We start from the raw sequence: 17,621 nt of genomic DNA, 5'->3' as shown, positions 1-17,621 counted from the left end.
TACTCTGCAGTAACCCCCATTACTCTGCAGTACCCCCCATTACTCTGCAGTACCCCCCATTACTCTGCAGTAACCCCCCAATACTCTGCAGTACCCTGCCATTACTCTGTAGTACCCCCCAATACTCTGCAGTACCCTGCTATTACTCTGTAGTACCCCGCCAATACTCTGTAATACCCTGCCATAAATTGCCATACCCAGCCATACTCAGAGATACCCAGCCATACTCGGTGATACCCTGAAATACCCAGCCATAGACGCCCCCCACCCCTCACCGCCCTCCGGTGCTTCTACCAACTCGCCAGTACGATCAAAGCCAGAATCTTTTTTTTATTTTTTATTTCAGGCTTCCCAGCCTAGAGGTGAGATGTGGGGTCATATTGACCCCCCAGATTTCACTGTAAAGAGGACCTGTCACCCCATATTCCTATTACAAGGGATGTTTACATTTCTTGTAATAGGAATAAAAGTGATCAAAAATATATTTTTGGGGAAAAAAAATGTCAAACTAAAATAAATAAAGTAAAATGAACAATAAAAAAATAAAATAAAAATTAAAGCGCCCATGTCCCCATGTGCTCGCATGTGCCACACATGTGAGGTATCGCCGAGAATGTTAGAACGAGAGCAATAATTCTAGTCCTAGACCTCCTCTGCAACTCAAAACATGTAACCAGTAAAAAAAAAATTAAAGCGTAGCCTATGGGGATTTTTTAAGTAGCGACGTTTGGCGCCATTCCACGGGCATGTGCAATTTTGAAGAGTGACATGTTTGATATCTATTTACTCAGCATAACTTCATCTTTCACTTTATGCAAACATTGGGCTAACAAGTGGTTAATAATAGAGCTTGCAGTCAGTAGTGTTAGGAGATAGTGCGTGCTGTCTGCGTGCTCTGTACCCAGTACATACCGCTATAATATAGGGCAGGCCCCTACTTTCAAACATCCAACTTACAAACATCTCCTACTTGCAAACGCAAGGAGACAGCAGCAAGTGAGATGAAAAAAGATGGACGACAAAACAAATTATACAGGGCTGATAACCCTTCCCTATGTTTTCCAAAAAGCTTAAAGATAGTTTTTTTGACTGGAGCTACACTTTAAAAATGTACCGGTTGAAAATGACAAACAGATTCAACTTAACACAACAAACCTACACAGTCCCTGTCTTGTTTGCACCGCCTGTATACTGCTGTTCTGAGTATATAGGGCCTGGGGGCCACACGCATTTCCTTTTTTTAATATGGGTACAGGGTTCCCCTTAATATGCGTACAAGACCCAAATAGGCTGGTAATGGGCAGGGAGGGCTACCCATGCCATGTTTCTCAATGATTTTCAACCATATTGCAGGAACCAGATATAACATTAAAACCGCAAGCAGTTTTAACCACCTTCAGACCGGACCATTTTGCTGGTAAATGACCCGAGGTCTTTTTACAATTTGGCACTGCGCTGCTTTAACTGGTAATTGCGCGGTCATGCAATGTTGTACCCAAACAAAATTTGCGTCCTTTTCTTCCCACAAATAGAGCTTTCTTTTGATGGTATTTGATTGCCTCTGCGATTTTTATTTTTTGCGATATAAACGTAAAAAGACCGCAAATTTTGAAAAAAAATGATATTTTCTACTTTTTGTTATTAGAAAAATCCAATAAACTCAATTTTAGTCATACATTTAGGCCAAAATGTATTCAGCCACATGTCTTTGGTAAAAAAAAAAGTCAATAATTGTATATTTATTGGTTTGCGCAAAAGTTGTCACATCTACAAACTAAGGTACGTTTTCTGGAATTTACGCAGCTTTTAGTTTACGACTGCCTATCTCATTTCTTGAGGTGCTAAAATGGCAGGGCAGTACAAAACCCCCCCAAATGACCCCATTTTGGAAAGTAGACACCCTGAGGAAATTGATAAGTGGCATGTTGAGCCCATTGAATATTTTATTTTTTTGCCTCAAGCGATTGAATAATGACAAAAAAAAATTATTTTTTTTTTTTTTACACAAAGTTGTCACTAAATGATATATTGCTCACACATGCTATGGGCATATGTGAAATGACACCCCAAAATAAATTCTGCTGCTTCTCCTGAGTACGGAGATACCACATATGTGGGACTTTTTGGGAGCCTAGCCGCGTACGGGGCCCCGAAAACCAAGCACCGCCTTCAGGCTTTCTAAGGGCGTAAATTTTTGATTTCACGCCTCACTACCTATTACAGTTTTGAAGGCCATAAAATGCCAAGATGGCACAAAACCCCCACAAATTACCCCATTTTAGAAAGTAGACACCCCAAGCTATTTGCTGAGAGGCATTTTGAGTCCATGGAATATTTTATATTTTGCCACAAGTTGCGGGAAAATTACAAACTTTAATTTTTTTTTATTTTTTTTTCACAAAGTTGTCACTAAATGATATATTGCTCACACATGCTATGGGCATATGTGAAATGACACCCCAAAATAAATTCTGCTGCTTCTCCTGAGTACGGGGATACCACATATGTTGGACTTTTTGGGAGCCTAGCCGCGTACGGGGCCCCGAAAACCAAGCACCGCCTTCAGGCTTTCTAAGGGCGTTACAGTTTTGAAGGCCATAAAATGCCAAGATGGCACAAACCCCCCCCAAATGACCCCATTTTGGAAAGTAGACACCCCTAAATTTAGGGGTACACTAGTGAGACTAGGTAATAAATGGCGGGTGCCCTGAAACTATAAAAAAAATAACTAACCAATCAGCGTCACCTGTAACAGTTATATGGTGATCACTGGTGAAAGGGTTAACTAGGGGGCAATCAGGGGGCTTTATGCGGTAGTATATGGGGGTCCCTGGCGCTATAAAAAGCTGCGGCGAACCTAAATACCTACCTGCCTAACTAGCGTCACCTGTGACACTAATACAGCGATCAAAAAAACGATCGCTTATTAGGCTGGGTTCACACTGGAGCGATGCGGGAACGCCACGAATCCGCGGCGGGTTCCCGCATCGCATGCCTCCCGGCGGCAGTTCACACTGCCCTATGCGAACTGCTGGGAGTGTCAGTGAAATGTTAATGACACCCCCAGATCAGTTCGCATATCGCAGTGCGATCTGCAAACTCGGATCGCATGGTGTGAACACCCATGCGATCCGATTCTGCTGCGGACCAAAAAAAGGGTCCCGTGCGAGTTTGCGGCGGGTGCGGCGGGTGCGACACGAATTCAGCCATACTATCTGTATGGCTGAACTCGAATCGCACAGAGATCGGATGTGATTTGCACTGCAGTGCGGTGCGAATCACATCCGTTCTCATAAACCGCTGCAATGTGAACCCAGCCTTAGTGACACTGGCGACGGGGGGTGATCACGGGGTTAAACCTTTATTGGGGGGGTTAGGGGGGTACCTTAGAACTAAAGGGGGCTAACCCTAACTGCCCTAACAGTTATTACAGTCACAAATGACACCCGCCGGGTGATCAGGGGGTTAAACCTTTATTAGGTAATAAATGGCGGGTGCCCTGAAACTATAAAAAAATAACTAACCAACCAGCGTCACCTGTAACAGTTATATGGTGATCACTGGTGAAAGGGTTAACTAGGGGGCAATCAGGGGGCTTTATGCGGTAGTATATGGGGGTCCCTGGCGCTATAAAAAGCTGCGGCGAACCTAAATACCTACCTGTCTAACTAGCGTCACCTGTGACACTAATACGGCGATCAGAAAAATTATCGCTTATTATGCTGGGTTCACACTGGAGCGATGCGGAAACGCCACGAATCCGCGGCAGGGTTTCCGCATCGCATGCCTCCCGGCGGCAGTTCACACTGCCCTATGCGAACTGCTGGGAGTGTCAGTGAAATGTTACTGACACCCCCAGATCAGTTCGCATATCGCAGTGCGATCTGCAAACTCGGATCGCATGGTGTGAACACCCATGCGATCCGATTCTGCTGCGGGCCAAAAAAAGGGTCCCGTGCGAATTTGCGGCGGGTGCGGCGGGTGCGGCGAATGGCTGAACTCGAATCGCACAGAGATCGGATGTGATTTGCACTGCAGTGCGGTGCGAATCACATTCGTTCTCATAAACCGCTGCAATGTGAACCCTGCCTTAGTGACACTGGCGACGGGGGGTGATCACGGGGTTAAACCTTTATTGGGGGGGTTAGGGGGGCACATTAGAACTAAAGGGGGCTAACCCTAACTGCCCTAACAGTTATTACAGTCACAAATGACACCAATGCAAAAAAAAAAAAAAAAAAGCAATTGGTGTCACTGTGACTGGGGGGGCAGGGGTAATTGGGGGGTGATCGGGGGGTAAAGGGGGGGTGTGAGTGTGCCTGGCATGTTCTACTGTGTAGTGTAGTGCTTGTGCAACTCACCGATGCTCTCTCCTCGGTGCCGGAACGAAAACTACCGACACGGAGGAGAGAATACATCACTTCCTCTCCTGTGTTTACATTACAGGAGAGGAAGTGATGTCACCGGACAATTTCATTCGCCGGGAGCGATCGCGAGGGGGTGGCCATGAATGAATGGCCGTCCCCTCGTCCGGGATCGCTCCCGAACGAATACCGACCGCCGCAGGCACCGGGCGGGGGCCCGATCGGGCCCCCGACCCGCGGGAGGCAAGGGACGTACATGTAAGCCCTTATGCCTGCCCGTGCCATTCTGCCGACGTACATCGGCGTGCGGCGGTCGGCAAGTGGTTAAATGGTGTTATTTCCGTTTAATGTCATTTTGTGCAGGGACTGTTCTAAACACGGGAAACACGTGGCACTTCACAGGCATACTACAGACACCCCCCAGGCACCATATTTAAAGGAATATTTCACTTTTTTTTTTTCACTTTAATCGTCATTAAAATCAGTGTTCCCGCCAAAACGGCAGTTTTTAAAACTTTTTTTTGCAGTGACCCATGTCCCCTGAGGCAGGAGGCAGGTCCCCAAACCCTTTTTAGGACACTATCTTGCATATTAGCCGTTAAAATTAGCACTTTCCAATTCGAACGTTCGAGTCCCATAGACTTCAATGGGGTTCTAACGTTCGTACCGAACGCGGGGGTCGTTCGCAAGTTCTGGTGCGAACCGAACCGGGGGGTGTTCGGCTCATCCCTACCTGCAAGTGACTCCATTGTTCCTTAGCTTCAGTCCCTGTGAGGTCTGTACAGTGAATTGGGGCTTTAATAGTTACTGGGATGAGAAGGCACAGGTATCAATAAAAAAAACTCTAAGCCCTTGTACACACGGTCGGAGATTCCTATGGAATGTGTCCTATCGGACCGTTTTGTCGTATAATCCGACTGTGTGTGGTCTCCATCGGACTCTTTCCGTCGGAATATCCGACGGACCAAGTTTTCCAACTTGTCTATAAAATTTTACGACAACATGCTCTGATCGGACATACTCCAATCATGTGTAGCCTACTCCGACGGACAAAGTGCCATGCATGCTCAGATCAAATTCCGAGACCAAAGCTATTGGCTACTAGCCTGAACGTAGTCCCGTCGTAACGAAATAACGTCATCATGTTATGTACAATCGGATTTTACGACAACTTTGTCCGACCGTGTGCATGCAACAGTTTCGGACAAAATCCGTCGAACAAAATCCAACGGATTTGGTTGTCTGAATGTCCGACCATGTGTACAAGGGTTAACTCTTCCTCTACTAAAAATGTGTTTTTGTCATTGATTTCTCACAGTGCCGGCCAATGTCCCACAGTGTCCCCCTCAGTGCTCCCTAGCTGACTGCAGAGCCACTATAGTGCCCCAGTGTGCCTTCTAGTATCTCACATTGCACCTGCCAATCCCACAGCTTCCTGGAGGGAACCCATGTTCCCCACAGTTGCCCCCAGCTACCCCCAGAATGATTACCCCCCTACAGGACTACGAAGTCTGCGGCAGTGTCCCCTAACCCCTCCAGATCCTCCATCCCCCCATAGTCGCATCCAGAGCCTTCAAGCATTTCAATACATGGTATAATAGTATCAGCTTTTATTTTATTTATTTATTTTTTTTACTATTGGGGCATGGAAGATTTTGGAAGAACTGGGCCCTAGTCTCAATAAAGTTGAGAACCATTGATTTTGACTTTACCTTTTGTAAGAATACTGTATGTTTAGACAAGTGGCAATTTTAAATAACAGCACTTACCTTTTTTTTTTATGTAGGCATTCTTCTTTTTCCAACTTGAGCTACGTTACTTGCAAAACCAGGTACCTCTTGCTTCAAATGCTGTATAAAGTAGCTTTATTTTTTCCTAATGCCACTAAGTACAGTTTGCATCTTAACCGAGTACAAAAAAAATAATTCCACTGCAATTCAAATGGAATGTGTAAAGAATTGCCTATATTATTTTCTTACTTTACTAAGGTCAGGACTGCAAATTAATTTTAGCTTTTTTTTTTTGTGTTATGTAAACGTGAACTATTGCTTTTAGGTTGTGAGAACATGTTTTACTGTATCTCTTTACGGGCTGTTGTAAAAGGCTTGTTTACAGAGATCAATAGCTGAAACTGAGACTTGGGCACCCAAGTCCTCCTTCTACCTCTGAAAGGCTCCATCTGATGTTCTAGTCAAAGACAAGAATGTGAAATAGCAAGTTGTAAATTGAGAAAACATTGATAGTTACAGTATACTTTCTTGCAACTGTTATGCAAGCCCCCCATCTTTCTGAGCAACTCTGTTTTCCTCAAGTCATTTGATCTTTGGGTCCCAATGCTGTGATCTACTACTCGGTCCAGTTTTGGTCATCTCTTTCTATAGTCACTGTACTGTGCATGTTTGAGTCTGTAATTTGGACTTCCATAGAGAGCCCATCTGCACAGACCTAAAAGAGAGGGACAGCATACGACCCAGGGATGGGCTGATCATATGTAGTGTTATTATACTAGGGGGTGAGGCATTTAGGTAGCAACCAGGACCTATCCTTTAATAAGGTGATATCACTGCAGTCATTGCACAGTCAAGTATTTTTATGCTAAAAGGATTGCTATGTACTACACAATTTGGCTTTGTTCTAAATACAGATAAGTTCCCCTATTTGGTATTGTAGTATTGCTTGCACTAGGATTATTTCTAATGTTTATGATTCTGTTTTGCTTACTTTTTTTTTTTTTAATAGGAGATAATGTGGCCTCAAATCCTAATAAGCTTATTGGGAAGTATTGTCAATGCCATTGTGAATTACCTGATGCTTTTTGTTCTAAAGATTGGAGTCATGTAAGTGCTTTTACTACTGTTTTCTGCAGTTCATCATTATAATATACCAAAATGTGAGGCTTACATGGCCAGAAAAACACACTGGTTTGTATAGTTATGTAATGAAATATTGCAATACATCATACTGGTTGTAAATGTATTCTTAACAGAAAAAAATAACCAGTCAGTCAGCCTTTTTAGGTACATATATAAAAACAACTGTTTGAATGTTAACCACTTGCTTACTGGGCACCTACCCCCCCCCCCCCCCCCCTTCTGCTCAGACCAATTTTCAGCTTTTAGAGCTGTCACTCTTTGAATAAGTGCACAGTCATACAACACTGTACCCAAATTACATTTTTATAATTTTTTTTTCCCACAAATAGATCTTTCTTTTGGTGATATTTGATCACCTCTGGCTTTTTTATTTTTTGTTAAAAAAATTAAAAGACCAAATAAAAAAAATAAAAAATACAAAATCGTTTTATATTTTGTTAATACATTTTGCAAACCGTAAATTTTTCTCCATTGATGTAGGTTGATGAGGCTGCACTGATGGGCACAGATAGGCTGCACTGATGGGCACTAATAGGGGGCATTGGTTAGCACTGAGAGGTGGCACAGATGGGTGGCACTGAAGGGCATTGATAGGTGGCACTAATAGGTATCACTGGGTGGCAATGATGGGCACTGATGGGTGACAGTAATGGGCACTGGTAGATGGCACTGGGCAGCACTGCTAGGTGGCACTGATAAGGCACTGATTGGCACCACTGGTGGGCATTGATAGGTGGAACTTGTGGGCATTGATAGGTGGCACTGATTACTGGCACTTATGTACTGATGGGCACTGATTTGTAGCACTGTGGGCAATGATTCCTGGCACTGGCAGGCGGTACTGGTGGGCACATATGAGGTGGCTTTGCCTCTTCCCTTCAACAGAAGCTGGTGATCAGCATTTTTTTTTCTCCTCACGCACCTATCAGCGTGAGAAGAAAAAAAAAACAATTACCGCTCTTCTGTTTACATCACGTGATCAGCTGTCATTGGCTGACAGCTGATCACATGGTAAGGGACCGGGGTCGACCCTTACTCCGATCTGTGATCACCCGAGTCTCATTAACCTGTGATCACAGCGCACATCATGCACATCCTTCAGAGGGGCTTGGCGAGCATGCAAAGGGGAGGACGTTTATTGACGGCCTCCCAGCAAAGCAGATCTGCTCTGTAGCCGTAATTCGGCTATATCGTGGATCTCAAGGGGTTAAAAAAAAACAGTGCATTATACCTACAGTGCCTTGAAAAAGTATTCATACTCCTTGAAACTTTCGACATTTTGTCATGTTACAACCAAAAACGTAAATGTATTTTATTGAGATTTTATGTGATAGAGCAACATAAAGTGGCACATAATTGTGAAGTGGAAATAAAATGATAAATGGTTTTCAATTTTTTTCAGTACTTTGTCAATACTGTCGCTGCAATTACAGCTGCAAATCTTTTGGGGATGTCTCTACCAGCTTTGCACATCTAGAGAGAGACATTTTTGCCCATTATTCTTAGCAAAATATCTCAAGCTCTGTCAGATTGGATGGAGAGCGTCTGTGAACAGCAATTTCCAAGTCTTGCCACAGATTCTCAATTGGATTTATGTTTGGACTTTGACTGGGTCATTCTAACACATGAATATGATTTGATCTAAACCATTCAATTGTAACTCTGGCTGTATGTTTAGGGTCGTTGTCCTGCTGGAAGGTGAACCTCTGCCCCAATCTCAAGTCTTTTACAGACTCTTAACAGGTTTTCTTCTAAGATTGCCCTGTATTTGGCTCCATATATCTTCCCATCAATTCTGACCAGCTTCCCTGTCCCTGCTGAAGAAAAGCATCCCCGCAGCATGATGCTGCCACCACCATGTTTCACGGTGGGGATGGTGTTTAGGTTGATGTGCAGTGTTAGTTTTCTGCCACGCATAGCGTTTTGCTTTTAGGCCAACAGGCTTCATCTGACCAGAACACCACCTTCCATGTTTGCTCTGTCCCCCACATGGCTTTTTGAAAACTGCAAACTGACTTCTTTTGGCTTTCTTTTAACAATGGCTTTCTTCCTGTCACTCAGATTTGTGGAGTGCACGACTAATAGTTTTCCATGTAGACAGATTCTCCCACCTGAGCTGTGGAGCGCTGCAGCTCCTCCAGAGTTACCATGGGCCTCTTGGCTGCTTCTCTGATTAATGCTCTCCTCCTTGCCTGGCCCTTCAGTTTAGATGAACGGCCATGTCTTGGTGGGTTTGCAGTTGTGCCATATTCTTTCCATTTTCAGACGATGGATTTGTCAGGGCTGGGCTCAGCCCTTCCTTCTCAGAGGTGGCTGCTCAGCTGTCGGCTAATTGCCAGCTCCTATCTCTCCACAGTTACTCAGCTGTTGATGGTTTCCTGCTCATCAGTTCTGCCTACTTAAGCCATCCAGTCCAGAGGATTTCTGCCTTTGATTTGGCCAACATCGCAGAGACATTGTTCCTGTTTAAAGACTGGCTTTGCTGACATCCCTTCGGCTCCGGATCCTGCTTGCTGTTTCCAATACATTGATCCCTGACTTTTGGCTTGGCTGACTATCCGTTCCGGTTACTGAACTTTGGCTATGTTTTGACTAAATTTTTTCTTTTTACTTTTATTATTAAACAAGTGTGATTTAACTGTACTTCTGTCTTGGTCTGATTTCATGGTTTCTGACAGGATTGAACAGTGCTCTGTGAGATGTTCAAAGCTTGGGATATTTTTTTTATAACCTAGCCCTGCTTTAAACTTCTCCACAACTTTATCCCTGACCTGTCTGATGTGTTTCTTGGCCTTTGTGATGCTGTTTGTTCACTAAGGTTCTCTAACAAACCTCTGAGGGATTCACAGAACAGTTGTATTTCTACTTAGATTAAATTACACACAGGTGGATTCTATTTACTTTTTAGGTGGCTATTTAGGCCATTGGTTCCACTAGATTTTAGTTAGGTGTATCAGAGTAAGAGGGGCTGAATACAAATGCACATCACACTTTTCAGATATTTATGTGTAAAACTAAAAATTGAAAACCACTTATTATTTTCCTTCCACTTCACAATTATGTGCCATTGTGTGTTGATCTATCACATAAAATCACAATAAAATACATTTACAATTGTGATTGTAACATGACAAAATGTGAAAAATTTTAAGGTGTATGAATACTTTTTCAAGGCACTGTATACAGTGCATTCGGAAAGTATTCACAGCGCTTCACTTTTTTCACATTTTGTTATGTTGCAGTCTTATTCCAAAATGGATTAAATTCATTATTTTCCTCTACAAACAATACCCCATAATGACAATGTGAAAGAAGTTTGAAATCTTTGCAAATTTATTAAAAATAAAACAGGAAAAAATCCCATTTACATAAGTATTCTCAGCCCTTGCTCAATACTTTGTTGAAGCACCTTTGACACCAATTACAGACTCAAGTCTTTTTGTGTATGATGCTACAAGTTTGGCACACCTACTTTTGGGCAGTTTCTCCCATTCTTCTTTGCAGGACCTCTCAAGCTCCATAAGGTTGGATGGGGAATCTCAGTGCACAGACATTTTCAGATCTCTCCAGAGATGTTCAATCGGGTTCAAGTCTGGGCCACTCAAGGACATTCATAGAGTCCCGTAGCCACTACTTTGTTATCTTGGCTGTGTGTTGTTCGTAGAATTATGAGGAAAATAATTAATTTAACCAATTTTGGCAAAAAAACTGTAACATAACAAAATGTGGAAAAAGTGAAGCAATGTGAATACTTTCCGGATGCACTGTATAATCGTATAACAAGGAATACAAACATACCACCTCAAAATTTAGGCCTGGTCACACCTATACTGTTATACAAATCCAAACAGGATAATCCACTTCTTCAGGATTGTTGAGGGAGAATTAATTCCTAAAAATGCACCCATCTGTGAGTGTGCCATACAAAGGGGGGACTCGAGAAAAATGAAGTTCAATAGCTGCCCTTCGGCTTGATTCCGAGCATGCGTGGCACTTTGGGCGTCGGAATTGTGTACACACGATCAGAATCTCAAATTTTGTGTGACAGAGATTTCTATGGAAAATGTGTGTTAGAGCCTACACACGGTCAGAATTTCCGACAACAAGGTCCTATCACAAATCCTATCGTGTGTACAGGGCATCAGAGTGGAAAATGAAGGGTTAGCAGTCTTAGCCAATCAGGACTCTGTTGCCTAGCTTAGCACTGTCTAAACATTTGTAGCAAACCCCTGTAGTGACTGACTCTTTACCAGTCCACCTGGCTAAATCTCAGGAGATCTCTTAGGGAAGGAATGAAGACTTAAGAGTAGGGATGAGCTTCGTGTTCGAGTCGAACGCATGTTCGACTCGAACATCGGTCGTTCGTGCGTTCGCCGAATTCCGAACGTTTGGGCCGTTCGCAGCAAAATTCATGTGGCCCACAATGCACTGCGATGGCGCAATGCATTGCTGTCTCACGATTGGCCAAGCATGCACTGTGACCCCGCATGCTTGGCCAATCGCAGCGCCAGCAGCGAGGAGAGCAATGGTTGGACACAGGCATCCTGCCTGTGGCCAATCATAGCTCAGCCTGTGTAGTGCACGCCCCACAATATATAAAGCCGCCTTTCAGGCGGCCTCGTGTAGTGTTTGTTAGCATCTGAAGCAGTGGGTGTTCTGTGTACCTTCAACACAGTTACACACCAATCGTTTTTGGCTGATTTACTATTTTGCTCTTGTGTAGTGGTTACTGTCTGTGCCCTGACCGCAGTATACACCACTATATTCACCTCACCTATATAGCTAGTGATCTAGCTTTAATAATAGAGCTTGCAGTCAGTAGTGTTAGTGCGTGCTGTCTGCGTGCTCTGTACCCAGTACATACCACTATATACACCTACATAGCTGTTCTCTATTTGAGCCCACTTGCCATCTGCAGGAGTTATTGGAAGTTGTGCTGTGCTTCCAGCACAGCACAGTATACATCTGTATATACCCCTTTAACTCTGCTGTTTTCTGGTTATTGTCTGCGTGCCCTGACCGCAGTATACACCGTGATATTCCCCTCACCTATATAGCTAGTGGTCCATCTTTAACAATAGAGCTTGCAGTCAGTAGTGTCACTCAGGAGATAGTGCGTGCTGTGTGCGTGCTCTGTACCCAGTACATACCGCTATTATCCACCTACATAGCTGTTCTCTATTTGGGCCCGATTGTCATCTGCGGGAGTTATTGGAAGTTGTGTGTGCCTCCAGCACAGCACAGTATACATCTGTATATACCCCTTTAACTCTGCTGTTTTCTGGTTATTGTCTGCGTGCCCTGACCGCAGTATACACCGTGATATTCACCTCACCTATATAGCTAGTGGTCCATCTTTAACAATAGAGCTTGCAGTCAGTAGTGTCACTCAGGAGATAGTGCGTGCTGTGTGCGTGCTCTGTACCCAGTACATACCGCTATTATCCACCTACATAGCTGTTCTCTATTTGGGCCCGATTGTCATCTGCGGGAGTTATTGGAAGTTGTGTGTGCCTCCAGCACAGCACAGTATACATCTGTATATACCCCTTTAACTCTGCTGTTTTCTGGTTATTGTCTGCGTGCCCTGACCGCAGTATACACCGTGATATTCACCTCACCTATATAGCTAGTGGTCCATCTTTAACAATAGAGCTTGCAGTCAGTAGTGTCACTCAGGAGATAGTGCGTGCTGTGTGCGTGCTCTGTACCCAGTACATACCGCTATTATCCACCTACATAGCTGTTCTCTATTTGGGCCCGATTGTCATCTGCGGGAGTTATTGGAAGTTGTGTGTGCCTCCAGCACAGCACAGTATACATCTGTATATACCCCTTTAACTCTGCTGTTCTATAAAAAAGGCATCTGCAGGAGTTAGTGGGTGTTGTGTGCCTCCAGCACAATATAAACTACCCAACCACTGTTTTACCCAACTCCCTTCAGGCCATTACCATGTCTGGAAGGCCAGCAAGGAGAGGCAGACAGGCGCGAGCCGATAAAAGAGGGCAAGCAGGCTCTGTGTCTAGAGACAACAGTGCTGGTCGTGGACGCGGTGCATTGTCATCAGCACGTGGCCATGGGACATGCTTGTCCTTCTTTTCTGCAGCTGGACATGTTGAACCGCAACATGCCAACGACTTGGTAGAGTGGATGACCAAGCCCTCTTCATCCTCCTCATCCTCTCTCACCCAGTCTCAGGGTAGTAGAAAAGCAGCTGCCAACACATCGTCGTCCCTCCTCTCAATGTCATCATCAGTGACTCCTTCCCTAGACCCACCACGTCCTCCTGAGGAGTCTCCTGAACTCTTTGAGCACAGTGTTGGGTACATGCTCCAGGAGGATGCCCAGTGTTTGGTGGGCTCTGATGATGACACTCAGCTAGAGGAAGGCAGTAGCGTGAGCGCAGAGAGAGAGGATGCTCAAGAAGCACAGCAATCTGGCAGTCATGTTCCACAAGCTGCAGCATACTGCCAGGTTTGCTACAGCGATGAAGAGGGAGGGGATGATGAGGGCACTGACTCCACGTGGGTGCCTGGAAGGAGGGAGGAGGAGGAGGCACATGTCCAACGAGGCAGGATGCCCTCCGGGGGCCAGCTTAGGGGCAGCACACCGACGGAATCACACCGCAGAGCTCCGCCTGCGCAGAGCGCTTCCTCTGCGCGTTATTCTAAAAGTTCTTTGGTGTGGGCCTTTTTTGAGACGAGTGCATCAGATCGCACCGCTGCTATTTGCAACATATGTCTCAAGGGTATCTCACGTGGCCAAAACATCAGCCGCTTGGGCACCACATGCTTGACCAGACATATGTTGACCTGCCATGCAGCTCGTTGGCAAGCGTACCTGAAAGACCCACACCAAAGAACAAAGCGGACCTCTCCTTGCTCCTCATCAGCTGGCATCTCTAACCCCACTAGACCTTCAGTCCTCTCTGAAACCTGCTCTGAGAGGAATGAAGGTGTAGAATTAGGTGTGTCACAGCCAAGTGCTTCCGGGAACTCTGCTAGTGGTACATCCACATCCGATTATAGCAGGCAAATGTCCCTGCCCCAGCTGCTGGACCGGCGGAAGAAGTTTACTCCCAGCAATCCACATGCCCAGCGGTTGAATGCTAGCTTGGCTAAATTGCTAGCACTTCAACTGCTGCCTTTTCAGTTGGTAGACTCGGCCCCCTTCCGTGAGTTTGTACAATGTGCGGTTCCTCAGTGGCAGGTCCCCAAACGCCACTTTTTCTCACGGAAGGCGATTCCGGCTCTCTACCGGCATGTGGAAGGCAATGTCCTTGCCTCGCTGGACAGGGCGGTCAGCGGTAAGGTGCATATTACCGCTGACTCATGGTCCAGCAGGCATGGACAGGGACGTTACCTGTCTTTCACGGCCCATTGGGTCACCCTTCTGGCTGCTGGGAAGGATGCAGGACAAGGTGCAGTAGTGTTGGAGGTTGTTCCGCCACCACGCCTCCAAAATGCTACTATTGGTTGTGACACACCTCTCTCCTCCACCCCCTCCTCTTCTTCTTCCTCCATGGCCTCTTCCAGTGCTCTGTCCTCAGAACCAGCGGTGCTCCGTAGGCGTTGCAGGGGCTACGCAAGTACGCAGGCAAAACGATGCCATGCCGTGCTTGCGCTGGTTTGTTTGGGGGACAGGAGCCACACTGGGGCGGATGTTTTGTCAGCTCTGCAGGGGCAGGCCGAGAGGTGGTTGACGCCACGCCAGCTTAAGCCAGGAATGGGGGTTTGCGACAATGGCACCAACCTCCTCTCCGCCCTCCGACAGGGACAACTGACCCATGTGCCCTGTGTAGCTCACGTCCTTAACCTGGTGGTGCAGCGGTTCTTGGGCAGGTACCCCGGCTTACAGGATGTCCTGAAACAGGCCAGGAGAGTCTGTGTGCATTTCCGCCGATCATTTAATGCCTGTGCTCGGCTGGCTGAGCTCCAAAAGGAGTTGAACCTGCCCAAGAACCGCCTTATATGTGACATGCCCACCAGATGGAACTCAACATTGGCCATGCTGCAGCGGCTGCACACGCAGCAGAGGGCCATCAATGAGTACCTGTGCGACTACGGCACCAGGACAGGGTCAGGGGAGCTTGGTTTTTTCTCACCACGCCAGTGGGGCATGATCAGGGATGCATGCACTGTCCTGTCACCGTTTGAGGAGGCCACAAGGATGGTGAGCAGTGACAGTGCATGCATCAGTGACACTGTACCTCTTGTCCACCTCTTGGAGCATACGCTGCGTGGAATAATGGACAGGGCACTTGAGGCAGGAAGAGGAGGACTTCCTTGCCTCTCAAGGCCCCCTTTATCCAGACAGTGTTCCTGCTGTGCCACCCATCACACAGGAAGAGGGTGAGGAGGAGGAAGAGGAGGAGGAGGATGATTGTGTCAGCATGGAGGTGGAGGCTGGCACTCAGCATCAGCATCAGCAGCAGCAGTCTTATAGGGATGATTTACAGTCCCAAGAAACACGTGGACTTGTACGTGGCTGGGAGGAGGTAGCTGCGGATCATGTTGTCCTTAGTGACCCAGAGGACTCCGGACCGAATGCCTCAGCTAACCTACGCTGCATGGCCTCCCTGATCCTGCAAAGCCTGCGGAAGGATCCTCGTATTCTTCGGATCAAGGAGAGGGACCATTACTGGCTGGCCACTCTCCTTGATCCACGGTACAAGGGTAAGGTTGCCGACCTTATCTTGCCATCGCAGAGGGAGCAGAGGATGAGACATCTCCGGGAGGCCTTGCAGAAAGCTCTGTGCAACGCGTTCCCAGAGACTGGGAGGTCACAAACTCCTGGTCCTGGACAACGTGTTGCTGAGGCATCAGTCAGAAGGAGCGGTGGAGAAGGTGGCCGTCTGACTGATGCTTTCAGACAATTTTTTAGTCCGCAGGCCCCAAGGTATGATTGGTTCCAGCACCCATCGCCAGTGTCTAATTTACATGGTGCAGGAATACCTAGGGGCAAGGTCAGACTTGGACACCTTTCCCACTGAAAATCCTCTGGCTTACTGGGTCTTGAGGATGGATCACTGGCCAGAGCTTGCACAGTATGCAATTGAGCTACTGGCCTGTCCTGCATCCAGCGTTCTTTCGGAACGCACCTTCAGTGCTGCTGGTGGCTTCGTTACCGATCACAGGGTGCGCCTGTCCACCGAATCAGTTGATCGACTGACCTTCATCAAGATGAATCAGTCTTGGATCACCCACAGCTACCAAGCACCTGAAGCTGATGTAACCGAATAATTTTTTTTGAAATACCACATCCCTTCAAGACTGCCTATGCTGATGCTGAGTGACTGTCCTGTTATGTTGATTGTCTATCCTTTTCCTCCTCCGCTGATATGTTGGAAGAACATTTTTGGTTCTGGGTGATGCCAGCAGCCCAATTTTTCTGCCCCTGTTTAACAGGGGCGTTTAAGTACAATTTTTGATGCAATGCTTTGCAGCAGGGCTAATTCCTGCAATAAAACTAGAGTGTATGGCAGAGGTTGCAGTGTGATGGCACCAGTGCCTAAGGCCCAATTTTTCTGCCCCTGTTTAACAGGGGCGTTTAAGTACAATTTTTGATGCAATGCTTTGCAGCAGGGCTAATTCCTGCAATAAAACTAGAGTATATGGCAGAGGTTGCAGTGTGATGGCACCAGTGCCTAAGGCCCAATTTTTCTGCCCCTGTTTAACAGGGGCGTTTAAGTACAATTTTTGATGCAATGCTTTGCAGCAGGGCTAATTCCTGCAATAAAACTAGAGTATATGGCAGAGGTTGCAGTGTGATGGCACCAGTGTCTAAGGCCCAATTTTTCTGCCCCTGTTTAACAGGGGCGTTTAAGTACAATTTTTGATGCAATGCTTTGCAGCAGGGCTAATTCCTGCAATAAAACTAGAGTGTATGGCAGAGGTTGCAGTGTGATGGCACCAGTGCCTAAGGCCCAATTTTTCTGCCCCTGTTTAACAGGGGCGTTTAAGTACAATTTTTGATGCAATGCTTTGCAGCAGGGCTAATTCCTGCAATAAAACTAGAGTATATGGCAGAGGTTGCAGTGTGATGGCACCAGTGCCTAAGGCCCAATTTTTCTGCCCCTGTTTAACAGGGACATGTAATTACAATTCTTGATATAATATTTCACAGGAGGGCCCCTTCCTGTGCCCACCCAGAGTAACGGTGAGGACTTATAGTGTTGTGGCACCAGCACCACAACCACCAAAGGTCAATTTTTCTACTACTGTTCAACAATGACATGTAATTACAATTCTTGATATAATCGTTCACAGCAGGGCGCTCCAGCGCCCACCAAGAGTCACTTTGAGGGCTTACAATGTTGTTGCAAAACCAACACCTTGTTCCGCCATTTCTGCAGAGCATATAGGGCAGGCCCCTACTTTCAAA

The 17,621-nt window shown here is 46.1% G+C and overlaps 1 protein-coding gene across 1 annotated transcript in view; it reads left to right on the top strand.

The window, feature by feature from the left end:
* The window catches only part of LOC143982973 (multidrug and toxin extrusion protein 1-like), a 131,702-nt gene that overhangs the window by 48,989 nt on the left and 65,092 nt on the right, over positions 1 to 17,621 (top strand). The window contains exons 6-7 of the mRNA XM_077482157.1: positions 6,151 to 6,195; positions 7,104 to 7,201. Of these exons, the coding sequence (XP_077338283.1) occupies positions 6,151 to 6,195; positions 7,104 to 7,201 (143 nt within the window). The remainder of the gene's footprint in view (positions 1 to 6,150; positions 6,196 to 7,103; positions 7,202 to 17,621) is intronic.

The sequence above is a fragment of the Lithobates pipiens genome, unplaced genomic scaffold, assembly GCF_037356315.1.
Source record: "Lithobates pipiens isolate NorthernLeopardFrog02 unplaced genomic scaffold, aLitPip1_a1.2 Scaffold_16, whole genome shotgun sequence".
In the NCBI taxonomy this organism is placed as follows: domain Eukaryota; kingdom Metazoa; phylum Chordata; class Amphibia; order Anura; family Ranidae; genus Lithobates; species Lithobates pipiens.
This window is presented reverse-complemented; position numbering and strand designations above follow the sequence as displayed.